This window comes from Pongo abelii, chromosome 17 (genome assembly GCF_028885655.2).
Source record: "Pongo abelii isolate AG06213 chromosome 17, NHGRI_mPonAbe1-v2.0_pri, whole genome shotgun sequence".
NCBI lineage: Eukaryota > Metazoa > Chordata > Mammalia > Primates > Hominidae > Pongo > Pongo abelii.
Window position 1 is genome coordinate 45,602,118 of NC_072002.2, and position 27,066 is coordinate 45,629,183.

Sequence of the window (27,066 nt, forward strand, 5' to 3'; positions counted from 1 at the left end):
TAATATGGGGAGAAACTAAACCACCTGTAAAGAAAGCATGGGGTGAGAAGCCCCCATCACCTGTATAACCCTCAGTATTTCTGTTCACTTTAAGAGCCTGCCACTGAAAACATTCAGTAAAGGAGTGAATCTTCCTTGCCCCATCAAGAGTCGCTTTTCAGCTGGAAGAAGGGTGTGTCCCCAAGTTTTTACCTGGGAGCAATGATGATCTTGTCAAGCATTTCAGTGAGACCAGCCCAAGTTTTTAGGGTGGGGATCCAGACGGGTTATACGTACCTTCAGTCCTTCTCCCAGAGGAAGGCAGAAACACCTCAAAGCCTGCATGTAAGAACATCTACTGAGAAATTATTTTAATCAGACACCAGCTGAGCGGGAGAAAGAAAAAGAACAGAGAAGAACAAACAAAACTCCCTTGGTCTTGGATGTAAGAGAATCCAGCAGAGATGGACTGGAGTTTCTTCAGAGTAGCTGCAGTGCTGTTCATTTTTCTGGTGAGTGGATTCTGGTAAAAGTCCTTCATAATCGTGCTCATTGTAAACAAGTGAAAACTTTTTAGAAAATGTTAGTAGGCATTATTTCTAACCTAAACCCATTAAAAATGTATGTTAATGACAAGATGATTTTATGAACTAGATTTTTCAATAGCATTTCTCTCTTTAATTGAAGACTCAAGATCATGTTAATGCCTCAGTGTCAACTCATTGTATTACATCTCTGACATTGAAGTCATTGCTAAGTCATGCTGGGAAAAGATTGAATTTAGGAAATTCCCATCGCTAGTTAGTAGCACTTTGTTGTTCAAAATCTCTTTTGCAAAAGGGCTTTTAAACAAAATATCACAAGTGTGTCTGGATTTTTAACCTATTTTTTTTATTTTTTTGTATGTTTGGTGGTGGAATTACTCTAATTTTTAAAACATAAAAATAGCACCACATAATTTAAAATCATAGCAGTTTGTGGCTGGTCTTGCTATCCAAATAAACTCATCAGTTGCATATTTGGTTAGAATCTGTATCACTACTATAAAAAGCCCCGCATTATTTAATTATGATTTTATTTAAAACATTTTTAATTTCAAAAAATGGCAGTATAGGAGGTCTATAAATGACATATTAAGTGAAGAAGTGGCTATAATTAAAGAGTAAGTATATTATTATTACACTCGATCTTACTACTGGAATGTCAAGTGATGACTGTGATATAAAAGTTGTGCACTTGGTGGTCAGACAAATGTAATGAAATACTTTATCATTGCCCCCTTACATGTAATTAGTTTTCTCTTTGTAGAGATAATACTAAGTGCACCACTAATGTATTATGTCAATTTCACTTTCAGTGAAAATTTGAATTGCAACCTCTCTCACAGTAAGGTTAATGTAATTCAAAAAGGCAGGTGCCAAGTAAATTGCCCTCCAGCTTGGCAGGATGTATAGTGCTGTGGTTCACATTTGTTTCTACTTGCTTAATTTTTGAACTGGAATGTTGGGTTGGTATAAGCTAGATCTTTGATTCAAAGTATGCTGGTTAGTTTGAATTCAGTTTATTAACTAAGGTGGGACATAATCAGTGAATTTAGTTATAAATGAGCATCAATAAGCTGGTGGCTTTAGTTCCAAGCTTTCCTTCAAACATTAGTCCTATCCCATGCTCTTTTCAGTGGATATTTAGGATCAGTTGATTTCATTACTTACGATTTGGTAGGGATCACTGAGCATTATACAGTATGTCATTTGAAATATGAGAGTTTCATATTGTCAGTAATCAAGTACTTTTACTTAAAATTTCAAATAAATTTGATCCATTAAGAGCTATTATAGTTTTAGTTGATCAGCTTGTTCAGATAGGTGTACACTAACTTTCATAGAATCTCTAAGATGTGCCTTATTTCTTGATTTATTTATTTCAAATTAATTATAGCATACAAATTTCTTTAAACAGCCACTTCCTATTTAGTCATTCTTCAATAAAATGTATCATCATCAAAATCGTATATCTTTACTGAACTTTCTCTAGCTGTGCCTAGATTTTTTTTTGTTGGTTTATGGGGGTTTTTCTGGGAATGGGGGAAGAAGAGTTTACCTTATTTCATATTGAAATTAATCAGAAGTCTCCCACATGCCTTATGAAAATTTTTTCTCAAAGAACTTACACTATAATGAATTACAATGTTTCATTTTCACGTTGACATCATAGCTTTTTTTTGAAAACATTTCACTTTCTAAGGTTTGGAAGATCAAAATTTATTTTAAGTACTGATTTTACCACATGGGATAATTTTGGTAATTGTCCTTTGGAATTTCCTAATCTGTATTTTTCTTTAAAATACTTTTTTTCTTCATAAAATAACCACCACTATAGCAAATTCTTTCAGTTATCTTTCTCCTAGTCTCATTATAAATGCATGCTGTTACCAAAAAATGAAAAAAATCTATGTAAAGTCTTTATATTCATCTCTACTCAAAGTCAATAAGCGGGAACCTGCATTAGGAAGTGTATTTGTACAATGATTAAGGCCTTTAAGATATTTAAATTGGTAGTGTCTTTTAAGCAAATCTACCTGAGAACTGGGTCACCATTTGTTTGCAAGCATACTGTGTATTCAGCTCAATGCATCTGAAGGCTGTGAACCTTGTTCAAATGAGTGGGTTGAATCAGGGAGAACAAAGCTGGAGGAGCTGCTCCTACAGCAATCAAGATTGCTCTATGGCTATTCTATTGTTCTGACAAGTCTCCTGGACAGACAGGAGATTACACCTGCTATAACACTACAAGTCAAACACATTTTGTTAATTCTGCATCTATTTTGCTTTCTTCTTTTTGTTTCCATATAATCAGTGTATGGAGTAGAGAAAGGAGTTAGAATGTATTTTCTCTAGGCCTGAGAACAATGCTTCCTATGCACCAAATGAAAGCAATCTGTGTGCATGTATATGACAATAGTAAAAAGTACAGCATGGTCACTGTGGGAAAGCAAAATAGAGCCAGCGGGATCTCTATGGTTTTAATGATTTCTGAAAATTACTTGCAACTTTGCCAGGTCCAATTAGTCCATTTAAGTCAATACAAATCTGAGGATGTCTTTTTCTAAAAAGGTAAATTTCTGCAGCTCAAGCTCAAAGAACAGAGAAAATGACTTTTATCTATGACCATGAATAATCTGATTATTTTGGTTCATTATAGTAACCATTTTCCCCCTCTTTCTATGGGTTAATATTTCATTTCAAAACAAACAAAAAAAACTCCAACCCTCTGACCACCTGATAAACTAACTCCACAGTTTGAACTGAACTGAAATTCTGTAAAATACGAGCAGGCGTTTTTAAGAGTACTTTCAGCACTCAGGCTAAAATACACAGAAAATAATACACATTTCATTACATAGTTCCTAAACTTACTTGAAGACATCTTAAGTCCCCATAATTGTGTTCACAGATGCCTAAAGCAAGAGAAGAACTAACAAACTAGTACAGACCAAACAGAAGACAAGCAAAAGAGAGGGCTCTTTGCGCTTTCTTGAGCATGTATTATAGTGATATGTAGTATAGAGATCAGTGTTTCAGTAAAATATTTTATAGAAAATGGAAGGAATATTTCTGTTCATGTATTCAGTGAAACTTACAAATTGCATTCAAGTGTCATCATTAACAGTCATGTGATGTTCATAAAAGCTTTATTATTTCGCTGCAGATTTAGGATTAGCATCTTCTATCACCTTTACAGAAACAAGGAGTACAAACTTATCATCGCTCAATTGGTTTGAGTTGCCACAAAGTAAAAACATTTTGTCATCCCTGTTTTAGGAAAAGAGTAGAAACTAAAGCACTGAAGAATGCTGTCTTAACTCTGAAAGGCTGACCCTAGGAATAAGGTTCATTTATTTAACAAATCTCATCAATCTAGAAAATTATCTTATCTATACCCAGAGCACTTAATTTCTGGTCACTCTTTCTCCACAACACATTCATCAAAGACATGGTTGCTGAGTATCCCTGTGTCCTAATATACATTGCCTAACGTATCAGCAGGAAGCCTGCTCTGCCAGGCGTCGCAATTAGATTTATAATGCTCCCTCAACTCAGGGAACACCCTTGCCCAGTGCTGGGTCATGCCACGCTTGCTGATTATGCTTGATATGCAAGTTCCTTCAATAGACTTAGACAGATCAAATTTTTTTAAATGCCATTGGCTGCTGATCCATGCTCTTAATTGGTCTATGAGAATAGGGCACAGTTTTTTCATACTTGTCTAATGAGAAATCACATCTCTACAAATTAATGGTTGACTGTTGCTCGCAAAACTGCAGGACTGTAAGTTATTTGAAGGCAGGTTCTGTGTCTGATTTGCCTTTGTATCCCTTATAGTGCCTTGCACCAGTGCAAGATTGCTCAAAAGATGTCTAATCACACACAGCAGAGGTACCACAAGGAAGTTTTTGGATAATTTATACAGCTCTTCCCCCACACACTCCAAAAAATTATCACGCTATTAAACATAGAAATAATAATACTGGATTTCTCCAACATTTTAATGGTGTAGTATTAAATTCATTTTGCATTTCATCTGAGACTTACTATAATATTTTTAGGCCTTTAAAAGTCTTAATCTAGTGTTGGATCCACATAATGCACATTCAGTATATACTTGTAAAATACACAAATGAAAAGAATTAATTAGAGAATTCAACCCATTCAGGTGCTGTCAACCTCAGACTGATACCCTTTGTCAGAGCAGTACAAAGGAAAGATAAGAGGAGGTTTTTAAATAAAGCAAATTGTGATATTTTAGCTTCGTTTCAAGTGCATCCTGGCGATGTATATAAAAGCTAACAATTACATTAGAATTGAATGCTTAACAAAAATGTAACAATTATGTTAGAATTCAACGCTTAGCAAAAAGTGACTTGGAAGACCATCTCACAATTATTAAATGCAAGAGATTTTTTTTTAATAAAAATAGCTTGTTACTCTCAAACCCATTTTTATTATGTGCAAGGAAGCATGAACTTCAATATTAAAAAGGAAAACATTAAAAATTATTGTAAGTGGGGATTTATTAAAATTAGCCTGCGATTTTGTCTCCTGTAGCTTTTAAAAAGTACATAAATGGATTGGTTCCTAAAACAGAAACGAAGGGAAAACTCATTGAGGATGCATTTCAGGTGAATTATTTACTGTTTTCATAGAATTTTAGGACTAGAGGGGACTTTTAGTCTCATATACAGCTAAGGAAACTGAGCACAGATTGATTTAATGACTTATCCCAATGTCCCTATCCACTGGGCAAAACAGCTGAGATATACTCAATCAGCCTGACAACCCCTGTGTTCATCTCTAGGTAAATCTCCATCACAGCCTCCATAGCACAGACTCCAGACTCTTTTGGGAATCCAAACTTCTCCCCTAATTGTCAGAAAATAACCTCACCCTTACTCCAGGGACAAGGTCTAGGTCATTTAGGAGAGTGTCCTCCAATTTCCCTTCCCCAGTTTATTGATTTTAATCTCCATCCACCTCACCCTTACTCCAGGGACAAAGTCTAGGTCATTTAGTACAATGTCTTCCAATTTCCCTTTCCTAATTGATTGATTTTAATCTCTATCTTTCCTCGCCTTTGTCTTTGAGGTCGTTTCTTTTTCTGCCCATTCTCTCCTGCTCTCCCCATCACAACACTTCTATGAGAATCTTCCTGCTGAACATCTCTTCTTTTAAATCAAAATCTCCTCCTAGCTTCTCTCTTAACTTTCAAAAATCCTTAGGTTACCCTCTCTCAAAAAGTGCTACTATCTTGTCCCTCTGTTCCCTTTTATCACCAGTATCTTGAAAAAGTGACCATCGTTATGTCCTCCTGTCCTCCTCTTATTTCCTAATCCCTTGCTGTCAAGCAAGCGCATGTTCCATCCAGCTAAAAATATTCCCTTGACGCTCCCTCAGAAGCTCAGGATTTCCTCAGAATTCACTCTGCTCAACTTTTTTACCTCATCTCTTTCAACCCCATCTGTCTTTCCATTTTCCTTTTCCTCTGACCTCCATTATAATGCATTATATTTTCCTATTGTTTCTTTTGCCATTCCTTCTCTCTTTCGCCACTCCTTCTCTCCTTCCTTTTTTTTTTTTTTTTTTTCTTTCTTTGAGACAAAGTCTCGCTCTGTCCCCAGGAGTGCAGTGGTGCAATCTCGGCTCACTGCAGCCTCCGCCTTCTGGGTTCAATTGATTCTCCTGCCTCAGCCTCCCAAGTAGCTGCGACTACAGGCACACACCATCATGCCCAGCTAATTTTTGTATTTTTAGTGGAGATGGAGTTTCACCATGTTAGCCAGGATGGTCTCAATCTCCTGACCTCGTGATCCACCCACCTCGGCCTCCCAAACTGCTGGGATTACAGGCGTGAGCCACAGCACCCGGCCCTCTCCTTCCTTTTTTTTTTTTGTTTGTTTGTTGTCGTTGTTCCTAGTTCTATAAATGTAGGAATTCTAGTTTTATCCTCAATTGCAGGCTGATTCTTGACTCTATCCTCTATTTAGGAATTTCAAATTCTCACATGATTTCAACTATCCTGCCTGAGCAGATCTACCTCAAATCTACATATCCAGCTTGAACTTTTGCTCAAGTTTTGATCCATGTTTCCAATTGCTAATCATCTTCACCCAGGCATTATCTGGCATCTCAAACTCAATGTGTTCTAATCTGCTAAATTCTATTACTGTCTTGTTCCCAATCCCACAGTTTAAAACTGCCATCCCCTGAGCTTCCTCCCTCTCCTGAACACCCCCATCCCATTTGTTCTCAAGCCCTGCCAATGCTATGCTGCAGTATCCCTTGATCTTTCCCCATCCATTCCCTCTGCCTCTGCTCCAGCGTACCTCCTTCTCACCTCCAGTCTGCTTTGATACAGAGACCCTCAACTGCTCGCCGTCTGTAACCACTGCCTCTTCCCATTAGTCCTACCAACTGTTGTCAGAGTAAGCTTTAAAACCACAATTTTATCATGCACTTCCCACATCTAAATACTTCAATATTTTCCTACTGCACACAGGCATTTAATATTACAGCTGGAAAGTTACCTGTATAAAATTTAGTCTACTCTTGTCATTTTACAAGTGAGAAAACTAAAGTTCAGAGAATTGAGGAAATACGTTGAAGATTTTCCAACTCTATCAAGAGTCAGATTTCACTATTTTGCCTTTGAAAGTCCAAGAGTGACTTTGTATCAGAGTTTATTCTAGACTCTGAGCAACAGAAAATAAGCTTACACCAACCCACCACATTTTTAAGCAGACTTGGCAGTTTTTAGATTACAAATCCAATTGAGAGTCTGACTGTATGGTGAAAGCTACTTGGTCTTCTGCCCAAGTTGTCTCTCATGGGAAAAAGAATGACCCAGCTTCACAAAGCTGGAAAGATTTCTTAGTCATCTGCGTAGCTTTCCAAAACAAACAGCAAGCACTGGCGCTCCAATGCAGTAAGGGAAGTGCAATAACAGATAACAGATGCATGCACAATTCTGTAGCTATGAAGAAATGGCTTTCAAACAGACAAATAAGGTATGCCCATCTCCCATCCCACACTCACAAACAAGAGACAGGGAAAAGTGTTCATAAATTCACTGGTAGCAAGGAGCATGCATTTACATGAACACCATTTCATCATTTCAATTCTGCACCCAAGATGGGCTCTACAGATAACATTTCAGTTACATGTTTTAAAATTTGGGCCGTTTACTTTTCTTTTTTTTTCTTCATGCTGTATTACTATTGTTGTATGTAAATATCACCAATCACAAGGATAATAGGTTAGTTTAAAATCAGAATTTTTTGAGTTCTTGAAGTTGCAATATAAATTCTTTGTAGCATGTTTTTCTTAGTAGTAATTTACTTGAGGGAATAGGCTATCTCATATTTTATTGTAAAACCCACAGCTCAAGTGAAAATTTATGCTAAATTGTATTGAATTATATTTAGCCATAGGTTAATATCCAAGACTCAATTTCCTCGTCTGTAAAATGGAGATAGTATTAGTGGTGACCACATGTATTTGTTGTAAAGATTAAGTGAATAGATTTACATAAATACATAACCTAATACCTAGCTATTATTTACTAAATTATGAGTAATAACAATCATAATTATTAATATTAAATCCACAATGGATAGGTAATTCTCATAATAAAAACATTATCTTTTTATACTTCTCATATTGATCATAAATACTTATTTTCTGAATTATCTGTTATGGCAATTTTTTTAAAGTAGATACTTAGAGACATTAAGTTTATATTTTCTTTAATGGTACAATTAAAATTAACTATAAAAAGAACTTTTTTATATTTTTAAATTACTACTGTTAGTATTTTTAAATGTAAACTATAATTTTCTTATATCAGTTATACAAATAAAGTTTTTCATACTTTGCAATTCTGAATAAATTCAATTAAAAGTTGAAAATTTCTTATTTAGGGAGAAATAAAAGTACAAAATAATAGTAATAAAAAGGAGAGTAAATTGAAAGGTAAAAACAAAAATTCTTAGCATCATCATCAGACCCAAGACATAAACCAAATCCACCTGCTATTTGGCTGATAAAATAATTTTAATGACTCAAAAGCCTATGGTTTCATGTTGTTTTTAAAGTAACTGGATAATATAAATTTTAAAGCATTTAATTAAAAAATAACTAGTGTGATTATCTTATTTTTTACAGGTGGTGGTAGAAGTTAACAGTGAATTCCGAATCCAGGTAATATATAACAAATCCATTTTTCCAAATTTTTAAACAAGAAAATAATTTGAGAATAACAATATATTTTCTGAAGAAAATGTATTCTCATAAGTCAAGTTCATATAATGCTAAAATTAATAGATTACCAAAATTACCAATTTTCCCGATTAAACATCCTCTATTTCTGAGATTATATCCTCTTCCAAAAATCTCAGTGGAATTTGAATTACGAATTCAAATTAATATATACCATTTCTTTATTGCTGCCATTTAAGGTAAGAGATTATAACACTAAAAATGGCACCATCAAATGGCATTCAATCCGAAGGCAGAAACGTGAATGGATCAAGTTCGCAGCAGCCTGTCGTGAAGGTGAAGACAACTCAAAGAGGAACCCAATCGCCAAAGTAGGTATCAACTCCAAAGCATAACATTGAAAATCAGAATGGATAAAGTTTCAAAAGAAACTGTCTGTTAAATATTTCATGAACATGTCTCACCAAGAAACTACGATACAGAACAGAACTATAGTCATCTAGATGATGAAAACTGAAACTCATAAGGAGAAATTAAGAAATGCAGGTGCTCAGAGAAACAGGTAAACGTTGACTCACCTCACTGGTGAAATGCATACACATGATCATGTGTTATCCCAAACTCCAGGTGAAAAAAGATCATTATTTTAATAAAGAATTTGGCTTTCAGCACATTCAAAGGAATTACTTCAATGTGTGCTCTTTTTGCCTCACAATGTATTAGAATTGAATTCCTACTTTTTTGTTTGTTTATTAACATTCACAAGGTGCCCTCTCTCATACCCCTTTTCTATTCATTTTTCCATATCTTCCTTTCTACATACACACACACTCAGAAACACCCCCCACAAATTCATGAACATACAGATGTACACGTCTACAGATACACACACAAATATACACGTCCATCCACACAGACACTCACAAATACTCCCCACTAAGATTTGTTTACAGCCAAACAATATTTTATTTCAAAGAAAGAGTTCTGGTTTCTATAACCATTTATTCACGTGGTCTCCTTCCTCTTCTGCTAATACACCCTTCCCATTTTCAGAATTCAGAGCTTCCACTCAAACCCAGATAACTCTTGTCACCTAAATAAATCTACTTTCTTCGAAAACTTTACATTTAAAACAAATTGAAGATTAAAGTTGCATGATGACAACATTGATAAACTCCTTAAGAGGGCAAGGAGTTTCCTTCTGTAGCTCCAGTGCAAGCACAGACCCTGCAAATAATACAAGATCAAATTTTAACTGTTGAATGAATGAAGTCATGCATGATGATTGCATAGACTTAGATATAGTAGGGTGATATTTTGCATTTTTTCATATTTGATAGAAGCAGAAACCGAATTTCTTTGATTACATTGTCAGTTACCATTGAAAATATTAGAGCTGTAATTGTTACTCTTATCTAGGAAAATAATCTCCATTGTCAACATTTCCTAAATAACAAGGTCATCACATGCAACAACTCTCAAGAAAGCTGTCATATATCAAATATAGAACCCTATTTGCTCCCTCTAATATTTTTACTTGTGTTCCTTCTGCAGATTCACTCAGATTGTGCTGCAAACCAGCAAGTTACATACCGCATCTCTGGAGTAGGAATTGATCAGCCACCATATGGGATCTTTGTCATTAATCAGAAAACTGGTGAAATTAATATAACATCCATAGTTGATCGAGAGGTCACTCCTTTCTTCATTGTAAGTGGACTTCATATCAATATATATGTTCATGCTTAAATTCTTCTCAGAAGCTCTTAATCTCAGATCATACTTAATTTGATTTCAAGAGTCTCAATATTTGGCATTTTTGGTTGTTTCTTAATTCACGAGCATCCCATGACTGAAAAGAAATGCAAAGATTAAGAGAGAAGGAAATGTTTCACTTAAGTGTCAGCAAAAATGCTAACCTCTATACTGTCCTCACTGGCAAACTAGAGTATTTGTTTGGAAGGACAAATATCTAACTTTTAATTTTTCCTTTTTTAAAAAATTCAGTAAAGAATGTTACCTTATTTTAAGTCTAATGTCAAGTAATGATTCTAGAGGTACTGCAGGACTGTTTTCTGAGCAAATATACTTTACTATAAATTCATATTCCTCAAGCTCACCTGAGCTCCGAATGCACTTTGAAAATGCATCCGTTCTTAAGTGAATCTCACTCCATTCTTTACAGGAGCTGTCACATAGCTCTTCAAACCCTCAACCTCATTTCCACTTTAAGCAGTTGGCCTTGTGACCAACTTTACAAAAAAGGCTGAGGCCATCCATCACAAACTCCCATAATTATTTCTCACTCGCCCAGCTCAGAAATGTTCTTCATTAAATCAAAAGCAGGATCAATTGTTTGCTTTTTCTCACAGCATATTCCAAGACTTTTCCATCGTCCTATAATTACCAGTTACCTGGAAAATCATTCCATCACCTCTGTTTTCTGTCTCCCTTCTGCTGGCTCCTCGGCTACTCCCATTTCTCTCTATCATCATGGCCAACACTTCCTAATATTAAAAATAGAAATAAAGAAACCCTACTTTGCTCCTGTTACCTCTTCTATGAAAACCCCACCAATCCATATCCCAAAATACCTTCAAATAATCATCGATATTTGCAGTTTTCACTCACACTGCCTGCCTGTATTCCTCACACAACTTTAATTCTTTAGCCTTCAATTCCAAATCTCTATTTCTCCCTTCTGTCCCACAATGATCCCCCACAAACTTTAAAAAGGCATGCTACCCTGTTAGCTTTTCTTGGGGCACAATGCATTTTTTACATCTTTATTATTTTTTTAGAGACAGGGTCTCATTATATTGCCCAGGCTAGTATCACAATGCCTTTATATATGAAATACGCCATTTTGTAAAATAGTACACATTACACTTAGGGACTCTTCAAATACAAATAATAATAGTAATAATAATAACAAAGATAATAATATAAACCCCCATGTAGCTACTACCTAGCTTAAGAATGCCACATTTACTTTCCCTTAGTGACTGTAAGTAGGGCTTGTGCCTATGTTCTAATTAGACATAATAATTCTTTTAATTCGCCACAGTGCTAGCATAATGCTCAAAGTAAGAACTTAATAAATCTGTGTTTCACTGTATAATTATTTATCTTTTCTCTCCCAGATCTACTGCCGAGCTCTGAACTCAATGGGCCAAGATTTAGAGAGGCCTCTAGAGCTCAGAGTCAGGGTTTTGGATATAAATGACAACCCTCCAGTGTTTTCAATGGCTACATTTGCAGGACAAATAGAAGAAAATTCTAATGCAAGTAAGTAATGTAGTGGCTTCCAAATCACTCCTAACAGCCAGGCACCTAACTGGGGACTAAACTATGTCAAAGTACACATCATGAATGTAAGAGATAAACTATAGAAAAGATTCAGAATAGCAAGTCTTTCCTTTCAACTACGGAAGCAGCTCCAAACTGAAAGACACAAGGCGCGATTCCAAAGCGATGAGGAGGATTTTTCTCGCATAACTCTCAGGCCAGCCCTGTAGAAGAGTCCTAACAAGAAATTTTAAAGGCATTTTGCACAGTGGTGGCAGAGGCATCGGGATGTGAATTTAGTCTCCCAGTCTGTGTAGAAGGACAATCCCACCCTTTTCTGCTCCTACTGCATTTTTCCCCCTTTTTAAAGTTAGCTACTTTAAAATCACTTATAGAAATCACTTCCACACAAAACTTCTTTTTGTGATTTAACCTTTAAGAGATAAAATTTCTTGTGAGTTCCAAAAATCCCTACACTTTATTTTTATTCATTAAAATACTGTACCTATACTTTCAACTTTTAAAAATGTTATTATAAAATGCTCATTAAATTTATGTAATATGGAAAGTAAAAGCGAACAAAAATCTACTGTCTGCATTTCCTAGTACCATTCTTCAGAGGTATGCACTGTGTACATGCGCTCTGTAATTATGTAAACATAAATCACATGTTTTTTAACATAAATGGTATCATCTGTTACATGCTAATCCACAACATGAACTTTTATATAAATATATTTTGAACATATTTCCATATCAGGACACATAGATTGTTTCACTGCTTTCAATAGTTGCATGGAATTTAATTATATAAATTATATAAGTGTATATAAATGTTAATTATCTAGTGAAAACATTTTAAAGGTTATGCTACAATGAATACAGGTGGGGGATGGGAGATGCCTTGAAGCATTTGTAGGAAAATTGTATTTGAAATGGAGTTGGAGACTAGAGAACAATTCCAGAGTTATGAATGAGCACTGGCAGTTTTCCACATTCTCCAATAATCTAATAATCTTCATCAAAACTACTTATAAAATTAATGAAAAAGATAAGAGACAGGACAATATATGTAGTTAAACAAGCATTTCTTTAGATCTACTAATTACCTTGCACTTGACAAAGGATCACCCAAAACAAAACAGTAATAATATATATTTATCAAATGTGCATTATTCATCAGGAACTTTATATAGTTTTCTCTTATTAATGATTTAATTCTCACATGAATTCAATGAGGATGGCAGTAATATCATCCCCATTTATAGATATAAAAATTGAGGCCAAGATCATATAGCTAGAAAGTGTTGAGAAAGTTGGGAAAATGTTGGTCTGGCCTTACTATCATTTTGTTTTGCCACAACATCCTTTAAAAAAGAAGAAAATATGCTAGAAGAAGAAATAGAAAGCCAGAATAACACATTTCCTTTGTTTGCCAGTTATCAGCAATGTCTAGATTCCTAGTAAAATGTGATCTTTTTGTTAGGCAAAAATATAGAAAAGAGCCAAGATATCCATATGTTGAAGGAGTAGAAAGGGAAGACAGTGAAGTCCACATCATATGGATCAACTAACTCTAACACTTTTTTGGAAAGGTGATATACTGTACTGTAACAAAAATGTAAATCGACCATCTGCAATCAATTTTCCTTGATTTCTAGACACACTAGTGATGATACTCAATGCTACTGATGCAGATGAACCAAACAATTTGAACTCAAAAATAGCCTTCAAGATTATAAGACAAGAACCTTCAGATTCACCAATGTTTATTATCAACAGAAATACTGGAGAAATTCGAACGATGAATAATTTTCTAGACAGAGAGGTAATTCTTTTTCTTTAAGTGGGTTTTTGGTCTCAAAGGAACTGATTCTAAAAGCAAGGATACTGAAGAGACAAAGAGATGAAGAAAATGATGTCTTAAATTTTTACTTGTATAACTTTTTCACATAATTCTTTCATGTAAGAAATATTTTTTAAATGAAAAAGGGAGGATTTTTCAACTACATTTTGTACTGACATTTTTCATATAATTAATTAATTAAAATTTGCTTCAATTTAAGAAAACTATATTGTGAAAGTACATGAAAATATGCCTAAGGTAGAATCAAAAGCTCCATTTCTCTAGAAAGTGTGTTCTATAATAAAATAAATTTAAGAATCACTTGCTATATGTCCACGTTTTGGTGAGTTACAGTGCATGTGAGTATGCTGGAGGCTCCAAGAATATTGACACACTAAGTTCTCTTTTTTAACCTAGCATATCTAAGCTCCATTGACAACAGAATTCTTGTTTTTCCTATGTAACATCTATTGATAGCCCACCCATTCGTTTACTTTGGGAAATGAACCACAGGATAAGAATGATGGGTAGGAATTAAATGACAGCCTGACCAATCTTTTTATTTACAAATAAGAAAATAACTAGTGATGTTAACAGAGTAAAATCAGCATTATGAGGTTTCTAGCATGCCTTGTGATTTTATGATTTAGTTTTAAAATATGTGCTTTTTCATCATTTAAAAAAATCATCTTTTAATAGAATGTTGCTGACCTAAATGTACATTAGGGGCATAAGTGAGGAAGCTTTATTTTCTGATGGTATTCAATTAATTTTGTTTTAATTATTAAAAATGACAATCTTCTTGCTGATGACTTTTAGGCTTAGGATAAATCATATTAATTTAGTACTCTTTAATTATCTAAATGTTGTAAGTTTCTAGGTTACCTAAGTCTCCTTTTATACATGTTTGAAAATCAACATTAGAAGAAATTGAATGTTTACACTTTTCTCTCTTGAACTGTCTTAAACAGCCCAATGGGGTTTCTTTCATGTCAAAAGAGCTTTTGTGGTAAAGCACTGTAAGAAAGGGCTGTCAGAAGGAAAGGGACTCTGCAGCCATTGGGAAGCCACCAGGGCAGATATTCTCAACCTGGGGTCAATGGAGAGACCTCAAGATGTCTCTATAAAACCCCCTAAATTATATCCACCATTTTGAATGAGTGTGCATTTTTGCATGAGTCAAGGAAAGCCTCCATAGCTTTTACCAGCTTCTAGAAATACAAGCACCATTGAATAGAGTCAAGAATAGATACATCACCAATAATTCCATTGCCACAACCCACTACCTCTCAAAACACAAAGCTTTGTTCTCTTTATATGCTTCTTGCACACTCTGGGGCTGATTATTTAGGTTGTGGAATATTCATGCCATAAATTTTTGGTAAACTTAATCTCTCTCCTTGAGATCATTCTGGTTTGTTTTACCCTTTATAAACTTTTTCAACCTCTGGACATATTATTATTAATAAGAAATGAAGCCTTTTAAAACATGTTGCATCTTTTAAATAATGCATGATAAGTATTATTGGGAATAATCACATGAAACTTGTGGATTTCCCATATTCTGTGTTAACCCTACCTCTATCATAGATTTATGTAAATGTTGAGCCAACATTTCAAAGAACTTTACATAAGACAAAGTAAAGGCTGTCTACGTCAAGTGTGATATTGCTTGTAATATGTATTTTTAGCAATACGGCCAGTATTCTCTTGCTGTAAGAGGCTCTGACCGAGATGGCGGGGCAGATGGCATGTCAGCGGAATGTGAGTGCAACATTAAAATCCTCGATGTCAATGATAATATCCCTTACATGGAACAGTCTTCAGTAAGTATTTGTTCTTGGAATTAATAAATCTAAATTCACTATATTCTAAAACATGTACGAACAATTCTGCTTACAGAGGCACATGTTATGTTTATTGACATACAACCCAAATGTAGACACATACCTTTTTCTTGTGTTTATGCAAGAATAGATGGAGTTAAGCAATGAAAAATGAGATGAAAACCACAGATATCTTTTCTAAATAATGAAGTTATCAACATTCCAGTATAAGCCTACTGTAGTTCTCTCTTTCACACAGTTTGTGCTAACAGTTTTCACTTCTTGTTTCAGTATACCGTAAATATTGAAGAAAATACTCTAAATTCAAATTTGCTCGAGATTAGAGTAATTGATTTGGATGAAGAGTTCTCAGCTAACTGGATGGCAGTAATTTTCTTTATCTCTGGAAATGAAGGAAATTGGTTTGAGATAGAAATGAATGAAAGAACAAATGTGGGAATTTTAAAGGTTGTTAAGGTATGGTATGATTATCCTAAATATTTTGTTTTCTTAATCTTTTTTCAAAATGTTAAGCTTAAAATAAAATGATGCTAACATTTCACAAACTTGACTTAGTGAAAGAATAAAAATTACTGTGTTTTAAATTTATATATAACATAGAGCTTTTTAATATAGTCTTTCTGCTTATAATCATTTTAGAAAAACAGGTATTGAATTTTAACTTGAAACATTGTGTCAATACAGTACTTCCAAATAGATCATATAAATTGAAAACACTTAAAAATATATTTTATGCTTACAACAAAGTATAATTAATCCTTAAGGTTGATGTCTTAAGAATTTTTTTAAAGCATATTTAATAGGGGCTTTAAAACTGTGTCCATGTCAACATCGTAAGTCAATTATTACACATGTAGAATATTCATCATGTAAATGAAAATGTGTTTATTCCTCCAGTGTGTTTTCATAAAATTTAAGTTAAATTGCTATAAATGTAGAATTATCACACTCCCATCTCACCGTGGCTGCTCATCAAGGCTTATTAGGAACACAGATTTACTGGAAATTTGGTCCAAGTCAACTGGTCCAGAACAACTGGATTCCGTTCTCTTATGTCCTCCCCATATTAATGGTCCACATTTACCTGCAGTAAAATTTCATCTGAGATGTGAGAAAAAAAATTTGCCTCCTAGGGAGCTGATGGTCAAAGTTTCTCCCTGTGCTACACAACTTATACAGTCAATTTTTAAAATTTTCAAGAGCTGTGCATGGATTGTATATGTTGCATGCAATATATATTTTCATGGTAAAATATAATCCCTATTTAACTTTTTTTTTTTCAGAATAGGTCTGGAAAACAGACTTGCAAAAAACTCTGTCCCCATAAGAATGTGTAGCTTTTTGCCTCCTATGTCTTCTTAAAGTGTCACCATGCCTACAGCTTGTATTTAACTTGAGACAGTGTGCAGGTGCTTTAGTTTATCCCTCACAGCATCCCTGCAAATTAGGTTATATTATTTCCATATTGCAGATAAAGACATTGAGGCTCCAAGAGAGCACAGAACCTGCATAAGTTCTCATAGCTAGTAAGTAGTGCAGCCAACATTTAAACCTAATTTTCTCTAGATATGAAGTTCACATTCTTTCCATGACACTATTTAGGATTCAATACTGGCGAAATTGGAGTCTAATCTATTTTGCCCTAAACTATTATATTACTTTAGAAAATTATTCAACCTATCTGTCCTCAATATCTCTATCTGTAAAATGGGAATGATAATTGTTTGCCCAGACATATCATATATTAAATCCTTTGTTATAGCTATCTACATATATATATATTTTATGTGTGTGTAATGTATATATACTTTTGATTTTACATCCATTCTTTAAATTGCAAATACAACCAACATTAGAACAAAGATTCAAAATTTTAGCTAAATAGGGGAGTTCAATGTGTGAAATTCTATTTTTATCTAAATTACTCTTGTGAAATTTTAGAAAAATATATTTGGTGAGTATGGGCCTAATGGCATAATTGTTTGTGGATTTTATGTGGATATTAATGTGGATATTAATATCATTTTTCATAAAGAAAATCACTACTTTATTATTTTATGAAATAAATATTTCCTAGAACATGTTGAAGAAAATAGATTTATTTATATTATATATATTACATTATATTATCTGATTTGTTCAAAGAGTCACACAGATGTGAAATTTCTTCTAAATAGTTCTTATGGATAAAACCACTCATACGGTTGAAACTCTAATATATTTGACCCATACTGTGTAATAAATAGCTACTTTCTGAAAAACATAAAATGATTGAAGGTAAGATAAATTGTCTTTGCACTAAAAAATACATAAATTTGACTATCTGTATTATTTTAAGTTTTTAATTTGTTTGGTGAACAATTAGAGCTCATGTCATATGTTTTCAACTTTTTAACAATGAATCTAGCGGAATTGAATTGTTTCTTACTTTCTTTGCACAAATTTACATCAATTAAAGATTAAAAATTTAAGAATAGATTGTGTATTTGTGTGCATTTATGTTTCATAAAAGAAAGATAATAAGATTTTTTTGCTATTATCAAAGGATTTCTCTTCCACCTGGAACGTTTTATTTTCTTATAATAAAACTATTTTACTCTGTATTTTCTAGCCCTTAGATTATGAAGCTATGCAGAATCTGCAACTCAGTATTGGTGTCAGAAATAAAGCTGAATTTCATCATTCAATTATGTCTCAATATAAACTGACAGCATCTGCAATTTCTGTGGTTGTGTTAAATGTAATTGAAGGCCCAGTGTTTCGTCCAGGTTCAAAGACATATGTTGTAACTGGTAATATGGGATCAAATGATAAAGTGGGAGAGTTTGTAGCTACCGACCTGGACACAGGTAGACCTTCAACGACTGTTAGGTAAGAATGAGATTTTCAACTAATTTTCCTTACATATTGAACTTAAGTACATAGTTCTTTTTATAGATTATAAGTATCTGAGTTAAAATACTTTTCATTATTTTTGAAACTATCATTTAATTGTAAAAAGTACTATAAACTGTTCATTTAAAATGTTTAACTTAAGAAAACATAAAAATTCATGCAACATGTAAGATGTTAAACTGTAAAGATGTGATATGTGAAAATAATATATCTCAGAAGTATCGACACTCCTGTATTTCTATATCTTATTGATCAATTAGCTGATTACCACAGGCCATGATTAGTCCCTCAGAAGAGTTTAAGGAATGATTTTCCTATTGCAAATCTGCTCAGCTTGAAATCAATTAGATTTTATTAGTTCATTTCAATTATATTCTTCACTTTATTCAGCATTTAATATTGGTCAATAACGCTGGTGTGAAAAATTAGTTATATTAAGGAAAACTATGCCATGTAATTTTTTAAAATGCTATATATGCAAATATTTCTATCAAGTCACAAAAAAATCTGTGCGTGCACATGTACCTGTATTTGCACATGAGACTGTGACAAGAAGAATGGGAGAAGCACTTTACCCACGCATTTTTTTGTTGTTTGGGGGTTGTTCGTTTGTTTGTTGTTTGTTTTTTGAGACGGAGTTTCACTCTGTCACCCAGGCTGGAGTGCAGTGGCGCAATCCCAGTTCACTGCCACCTCCACCTCCCGGGTTCACGCGATTCTCCTCCCTCAACCTCCCCAGTAACTGGGATTACAGGCACCTGCTACCACGCCCAGCTATTTTTGTTTTAGTAGAGAAGGGGTTTCACCATGTTGGCCAGGTCAGTCTCGAACTCCAGAGCTCAGGTGATCCACCCTCCTCGGCCTCCCAAAGTGCTGGGATTACAGGCTTAAGCCACCGCACTCAGCCCACCCATGTGTTTTAAAAGTTCTTTCTTGGTGTTCTCCTCACATAGTGTGAGTAGTTCTGTTAGAAGTCCTGTCACACTGTACCATGTTGCTGATGAGCGCTCTTGTACCCCACAGGAGTGAGTTCACTGAAGGTAGACCCAACCCAGAGCTTAGCAGAATGCCAGAGAGAGAGACAGAGAGAGAGAGAGAGAGAGAATTACCTAACTAGTGTTTGTTTCACGAATAGTAGATGAGAAGAAAACACCGAAGTCAAAGATGAGAAAAGAATAGAATAGACGCTCAAGGCAAGGCCATAGTTTGGAATTCAAAAGAGATCTTGTCAAGTTCTAGTGCATGTGGGGAGGAGGAGCAGAAACAGGGGGGAAGTTCAGGCCAAGCTGATGAAGTAACTTCTTTGTAAAAGAATAGTTTAGAATTGGAGCAGCCCGGCAAATCCTAGGATCTGGGTCTTCTGTAGTAGTTCTGCTGCTACCTAAATCAAATGAAAATGAGACTGCAAGCATCAAAGGATTATTCTGACATCCAAGTGGGCATAAAAAGACATTCCATCAGAAATGGGTGGTCAGTAATTTTTTTTTCTTAAATGTAAATCTTGATATATCCCTGAGTGGCCCCATATTGCTAAGACTGCCCTGAAAAAAAATAAAGTCTCTAGTAATTGAAAACCGTATCTAGGGATTGTAACTACTCACTGAAAAAAAAAATACATTTTAAATTAAAATTTCTTTTTTTAGATAGCTGACATAAATTTGTATCATTTTCTTTCAAATACAGGTATGTAATGGGAAATAATCCAGCTGACCTGCTAGCTGTTGATTCAAGAACAGGCAAACTCACTTTGAAAAATAAAGTTACCAGGGAACAGTACGATATGCTCGGAGGAAAATACCAAGGAACGATTCTCTCTATAGATGGTAAGAAATCAATTTACATTTTTATCTTTTCTAGAGAAAGCTGTATATACCTTAAGATATTAACATTTTAATTATCACATTTTGAAGTAACCCCTTTCCAACAAAAGTTGTCACACTGGGCATTATAGAGTCATATCTTTAACAACTTGAGGCAGTATAATTTAGGAGCTAAGACCATGACTCCTGAAATGAGACTAGATTTGTGTCTTCTACCATCACTTACTAGCTATAGAATCTTAGAGAAGTTATTTAATCCATCTATAGCTGTTGTCTCTTTTTTAAAATGGAACAATAACAATATATGTTTAGAAGGGTGTGATGATAATGATAAAAATAGCAACAAAAACAAAACAACAGGATTAGCATAGTTGAGCTGAAAGGACATGGGCTTTGATATCATATAGACTGGATTTAAACATATTTCTGTTATATACTTCCAGAATGTTTTTATTCATTTATTTAGAAAGTGTATAATTGAGTCCTAACTAAATGTCAGCCATTGTGCGAGATTCTAGGGTTACATCAATTAATAAAGTCAGACAACTGAGCTCACATCTGTGTAATAAAGATTACAAAAATAACCTCAAGCAAATTATTCCCATATTTTTGCTGAATAATTCCACTTTCAATAATCTTAGGAAAAGTTTAAATATAACAAGATGAATGCACAAGATGTTAATTACAGCACTAATAATTAAATATTGAAAACCACATCAATAATAGGCAACAGGGTAAGTAAACCATGGTCCTTTTGATGTAAAATTATATAACCATCAGGAACTATGTTAATACAAAGTTTATTAAAATACAAAAGAATACTTATAGTTTAAAGTAAAAAAAGAATGGAATGAACCATATGATCACATCAATGTAACATAAATAATAAGCAACCATTCGGCATTACAATTAAGGACAAAAGATCATTTTTAAAAATATCAGCAGGGGTCGTCCTTGGGTGCTGCTACCATGAATTTGGTTTCTGGTTTTGTTTTGCTTCTTTCTGTAATTCTATACTTTTCAAATTATATATAATATCCAACTATTGGTAATGAAAAGAAATAATCCAATAAATAATATTACTATGACTAATAATGTTAGTTATGATAATAATATAATAATTTAATTGATTTTTAAAACTGAGTCAAAAACAAGGGATGATTTGCAAGTTAGGAGAAATTATAGGAATAAAGACACTGAAATAAATGTTAATATAAAAAATAATTCTGTATTGTCCAACCATTGCTACACTAACTGTGTAAAATATTTCTTCCATTTTGAATGTTATTACAGATACTCTTCAAAGAACTTGCACTGGTACAATTAATATTAACATTCGAAGTTTTGATGAAGGCGGCAGGACTAATACACAGCCGAACACTGAAATTACTACCAATACTGGCAGACAAGAAAGTACTTCTTCCATTAGCTATGATACCAGCACAATTTCTACTGCCTCTAGCCAAGAACATTCTTCTGGATCCACAAATATATTAGATGTACCAGTGTTCTCAGACAATGTACATTTTGGTCCTGCTGGCATTGGACTCCTCATCATGGGATTCTTGGTCTTAGGATGTAAGTACTTTGCAATCCTATGTATATGTGTCCCCCAAAAAATGGTGGCGGAGGAGTTAAGTTTTCTGATCCTTTGATAAAACGTATTTTACAAATTCTCATTTTGTGCAATTATAAAGAAATTTCAATGTTTGGCACTGGGTTTATAAGATGAAAAAATTAAACTTTTTGACCCCTTATAAGACTGTGGAGGATAAAAACTTATTTGCAATAAGTCTCAATGTAACGGGAAAGTGCCATAACAAACAGGCTCAAATTGCTATTTCAGTGAAGAAGACAATCAGAAAAGGCTACAGAGGGCCGGGTGTGGTGGCTCATGCCTGTAATCCCAGAACTTTGAGAGGCCAAGGGGGGGCAGATCACTTGAGGTCAGAAGTTCAAGACCAGCCTGGCCAATATGGTGAAACCCACGTCTCTACTAAAAGTACAAAAATGATCCAGGCATGGTGGTAGGTGCCTCTAATCCCAGCTACTAAAGAGGCTGAGGCAGGAGAATTGCTTGAACCCAGGAGGCAGGGGTTCAGTCTCAAAAAAAAAAAAAAAAAAAAAAGAAAGAAAAGAAAGAAAGAAAAGGCTACAGAGAAAGAGTAAACTCTGAGTTGCATTTTAAAAGATGAATAAGAATTAGCCTGATGGACAAGAAAAAGGGAACACAATACAAGGGAAAAAAATCTACGTGCAAAAACCCAACAGAATGAGAGTGCAAGGTACTGCAATGAAGAACTCCAATGTGCAAGAAATAAAAGACGTGTGTGACAGCATGGTGAAAGTTTAGACTAAAAGATAGGCAGGGGCCAGGCCTCAAAGGAATTTTATTTATACTAACACTGCATAGTATTAATAAAAGGAGAGTCAGATAGACCAAGGGTTAAACTCTGGTTTCTAAGCCTAATTGTCTGAGTCTTCCGAAGGTCACCTAACCTTTCTGAGCCTTGCTTTTGTCATGTATGAAATAACACTTACCTTAAAACAATGTTTTGATGATGAAAAAGAAGTACCACACATGAAGCATTTAGCATGTTCTATGGCCACTAGGGTAGCACTAGTCAAGGGTCTAGCTATAAAGGTAGAATCCAGTGGATTCTCCAGGTGTCCATTAACATTACCTAGAATGATGATAGAAATTAGAGCAAGATAAACCACATGGCACAGTCTTTGAGAAATGAGAACAGGAGCTCTAAAGTAAGTAGGTTGTAGTCTGCACATTACAATTAAATTAATGCAAACATTGTCATTTTCAAATGTGGAATCATAAAATCTTAATGTCAGAAGGTACCTCAGATATTTAAATCAAATGCTCACACAAAATGTGAAGTCAGAGCACTTACATATAAAATATTTTTTCTACTTTCATTTTTCTTAGCACATGAACAGCGACAGATATTTTTTGCTACATTTATTCGTGAACTGGATTTTCTCTGATTTTAAATAACTCATGTTTTTGAAGTTTTAATCAACATTGGGCTCATCTAAACAACGAGTCTGACCATGGTGATAACACAGCTTAGAGCTGGAGTTCTTTTTCCAAAATTTAAAACGTATTTCCAAAAAATGAAACTTTTACATTAACAAGTAAGAGTTTATTCTTATTGGATCGTAATTAATTGAAGTAATAACCAGGAAAAGTTCTATGAAACAGAGAAAAGGGAAAGAGAGAAAGAAAAAAGCATTCTCATCAAAATGAACCAAGACAAGAAAAAGGCAAAAATGCTAGTGAAGTTGCAGAATGTAACATAAAATACATATGAAAAGAGTTCATTCTGTCTGTTATTCATATTTATTACCAACTAACATTGTAAAATAGTTAAATTTAATACTTCATAAGAGTAACTTAATTACCCAAGTGCTGATTATCACTACTGTAAATAATACCTAACTTTCACGTTGAGTTTTGTTTGTTTGTTTTCTGTTTTTTTGTTGTTGTTTTTTTTGGGTTTTTTTTTGTTTTTTTTGTTTTTTTGTTTTTTTGAGATGGAGTCTTACTCTGTCACCCAGGCTGGAGTACAGTGGTGCAATCTCGTCTCACTGTAACCTTCGCCTCCCAGGTTCAAGGGATTCTCCTGCCTCAGCCTCCTGAGTAGCTGGGACTACCCACGTGCACCACCACACTCGGCTAATTTTTGTATTTTTAGTAGAGATGGGGTTTCACCATATTGGCCAGGATGGTCAATCCTGACCTCGTGATCCACCTGCTTTGGCCTCTCAAAGTGCTGGAATTACAGGTGTGAGCCACCGCGCGTGGCCTGAGTTGGTTTTTTATATTGCTGACTACCTCTGGGTACTGTAGTTAATAGAAGATTTATAAATTATATATGGGCCTTAGAGTCATCACTACCTGTAGACCCAAAGTTTCCTCTAGTAGATTTTCAGAAAACCGACACATGGGCTTCTTTTCCTCTTTTTTTCTTTTTTCTTCTCTCCCTCTCTCCCTTATGTCTATCCTTACTACCTTCCTTCTTCCCTAATTGACTTCCTTCTTTTTTCCTTTCCTCCTTCTTCACAATTTTAATTTACACATTCTTTCTTTCATCCATTTATTCAAAACCATTTACCAAGATTAGATTATATAAGAGGCTGATAACAAATAGATAAATAAGAAAACTCCACTTGATTAACAGCAAAAGACAGTGCTAAGCAGTGTGATGTTTTCTATTTGTATAAGAGTTATTGAAAGAAAAAACACTTGCATAGGAGGAAATAGTAGCCTCACAGAGAATTGTTGGAAGCATGAATAAGATTTTACTGTTGAAATAAAGGCAAGCATATGTTAAAGGAAGAAAATAAAGACACGGAGGAGAGAACACAAAGGATCAAATATATTGCCTGACCTTTTCATCTTTCCTTCTCTCCTTTAATATTTTCCTAAATAATGACATGGAAAGATTAATCGGCTTTAATAGTGTAATACTATCTGTAATTTTCTTTTTTTTTGAGAGAGGGTCTCACTCTGCCACTCAGGCTGGAGTGCAGTGGCACAACCACTGCCCACCTCCCCACCTCCCTCGTTGAGCAGCCTCAACCTCCCTGGCTCAAGCCATCCTCCCACCTCAGCCTCCAGAGTAGCTAAGACTACAGGCAAAAGCCCCCATATGTGCCTAATTTTTGTATTTTTTGTAGAGATGGGGTTTCACCATGTTGCTCAGGCTTGTCTCAAGCTCCTGGGTTCTAGTGATCCACTCACCTCCCCCTCCCAAAGTGCTGGGATTACAGGTGTAAGCCACCATGCCAGGCCCACTATTTGTAATTTTTAATACTCTAAAATAAACTAATATTGACTGCAGTCTAATATACAGAAGCTCCCATTTACTTTGGGGTCTGACCATCATTCAGCTTGTATTCTGAAACTTTCATAATTTTAGAACCAACCAGAATTATATTACGAATTCAAATTTAACCATAAAAAATCAGGTTGTTTTGTTTTTTATTTGCACCCAGTGCTAACTCTAGTATTACTATCCTTCCACCACCAGTGGTCCCATTTTTGATGATCTGTTGTGATTGTGGAGGTGCTCCTCGTAGTGCAGCTGGCTTTGAGCCTGTCCCCGAATGTTCAGATGGAGCAATTCATTCATGGGCAGTAGAAGGACCACAGCCTGAACCCAGGGTAAGTGCCACATTCTAAGAAATAGCCATTGGTAGTCACTGAAATTCAGTCTTTACACATGAACCAAGATGGCCACCATCACTCACAGTCTATGCTGTTTTTTGTGCTGAGAACGCTAATGGAGAAAATGAAGAGGAATCAAAAGCGCAACAAAATTAGATGGAAGTAACCAGGGAAGGCTTTCTAAGTGAAGTTCAAATTTTAAATGGATTTCAGAATTTCCTAAATAGTATTTTTTTTAGGAAATCTGAGGTAATTTAAGAATAAACCAAATGTATGACTACAGAAAGATTACAGTCATTGGTCACTACAGATGGAAATGTTGTTTCCTGTCTTTTAGGATATAACCACTGTCATACCACAAATACCACCTGATAACGCAAATATAATTGAATGCATTGACAACTCAGGTAAGAAAAAAGAATTTGTTTAACAACTCAAATGCTTAAGTAGGAAGTCTATTTTCTCTCTTTGATTATTGTTTTTTAATTATCTTATTTTTCTTCAAAAATGTTTATATCATTCTTTTTTAAATGACTAATTTGTAAATTCAATCGCAAGAAAAAACCTACGGTAATTATTATTGTTATATGCTGCATTTTAAAAATTTTCCTCAACCATCAAAGAGTACTTAGAAGACGACCAAATTAGGATCTCTATATATGCAGAAGTACTGAATTGTAACCATGAGTAAGTTCTAGTCAAGATTTTTAATTTAATAGAGCAAATTTCATTAACATACATACACACACATATTTCATACACATATATACACTAATTAAAATTAAAGTACAACCCAACTAAAATAGACCTGTGCTCATTTATTGAGACTAAAATCTTTATACACAATTAATTTAAGGATTCAAAATTGCTTTGACTTTAGCTGCTTATTATAACAAAGAAAAAACTGCATCCATTTTCAGTATCATCACAAATATTACCTAAAAATATTTGTCCAATTTCTTTAATTGAAAGCAAGTAGATGAAACACCATCAAAATCTTTCTAAGCTCTCAACTGAGATTGTGTGCACATGGTGGAGTTTCTTCCAGCACATGGGTAAGACTGTATAAATACAACTTGCCTTAAAACAGGAATCTAGACCAGTTCACAGGCAGAACCCGAGAAACAATTAGAATTTCACAGTAAGTGGATAACTACCATTATAATAAAAGAACAATTAAAATAACATCTCATATCTGTGAAAATAGTTGTATCACATTACTTTTCTCAAGGTAAATAAATACTATTGGTTAGCTTATTTTTCTCATAGTCTTTTCAAACAGTAACCATTGTTTTCTACTTTAAACTCTAACAGGCATAGAAATGTGTATAACTTGTAGAACTGGACCTTATTCAAAGAACTGGACACAGTAGTCTTTAAATCTATTTCTCCACCTGATTTGTCCATTTTCATTAATAACCCCAATGTCTTCTCA

General features: G+C 34.4%; 1 protein-coding gene and 1 long non-coding RNA gene across 3 annotated transcripts in view; one reads left to right on the top strand and one right to left on the bottom strand.

Moving 5' to 3' along the window:
• The first annotated feature begins 302 nt into the window (after nucleotides 1-302).
• Nucleotides 303-27,066, top strand: part of DSG1 (desmoglein 1) — a 34,925-nt gene continuing 8,161 nt past the window's right edge. The window contains exons 1-13 of the mRNA XM_024235954.2: nucleotides 303-491; nucleotides 8,697-8,732; nucleotides 8,990-9,121; nucleotides 10,305-10,460; nucleotides 11,894-12,038; nucleotides 13,700-13,866; nucleotides 15,576-15,710; nucleotides 16,002-16,187; nucleotides 18,343-18,602; nucleotides 20,310-20,449; nucleotides 21,740-22,024; nucleotides 25,495-25,628; nucleotides 25,969-26,038. Coding sequence (XP_024091722.2) covers nucleotides 444-491; nucleotides 8,697-8,732; nucleotides 8,990-9,121; nucleotides 10,305-10,460; nucleotides 11,894-12,038; nucleotides 13,700-13,866; nucleotides 15,576-15,710; nucleotides 16,002-16,187; nucleotides 18,343-18,602; nucleotides 20,310-20,449; nucleotides 21,740-22,024; nucleotides 25,495-25,628; nucleotides 25,969-26,038 — 1,894 coding nt within the window. The 5' untranslated portion in view covers nucleotides 303-443. The remainder of the gene's footprint in view (nucleotides 492-8,696; nucleotides 8,733-8,989; nucleotides 9,122-10,304; nucleotides 10,461-11,893; nucleotides 12,039-13,699; nucleotides 13,867-15,575; nucleotides 15,711-16,001; nucleotides 16,188-18,342; nucleotides 18,603-20,309; nucleotides 20,450-21,739; nucleotides 22,025-25,494; nucleotides 25,629-25,968; nucleotides 26,039-27,066) is intronic.
• LOC134760293 (uncharacterized) overlaps nucleotides 7,742-27,066 on the bottom strand; it is a 121,836-nt gene continuing 102,511 nt past the window's right edge. For both annotated transcript variants that reach the window (XR_010137571.1, XR_010137572.1), the window contains 2 exons: nucleotides 10,344-10,602; nucleotides 7,742-9,977 (listed from right to left, as the gene is read on the bottom strand). This is a non-coding gene — a long non-coding RNA (uncharacterized LOC134760293). The remainder of the gene's footprint in view (nucleotides 9,978-10,343; nucleotides 10,603-27,066) is intronic.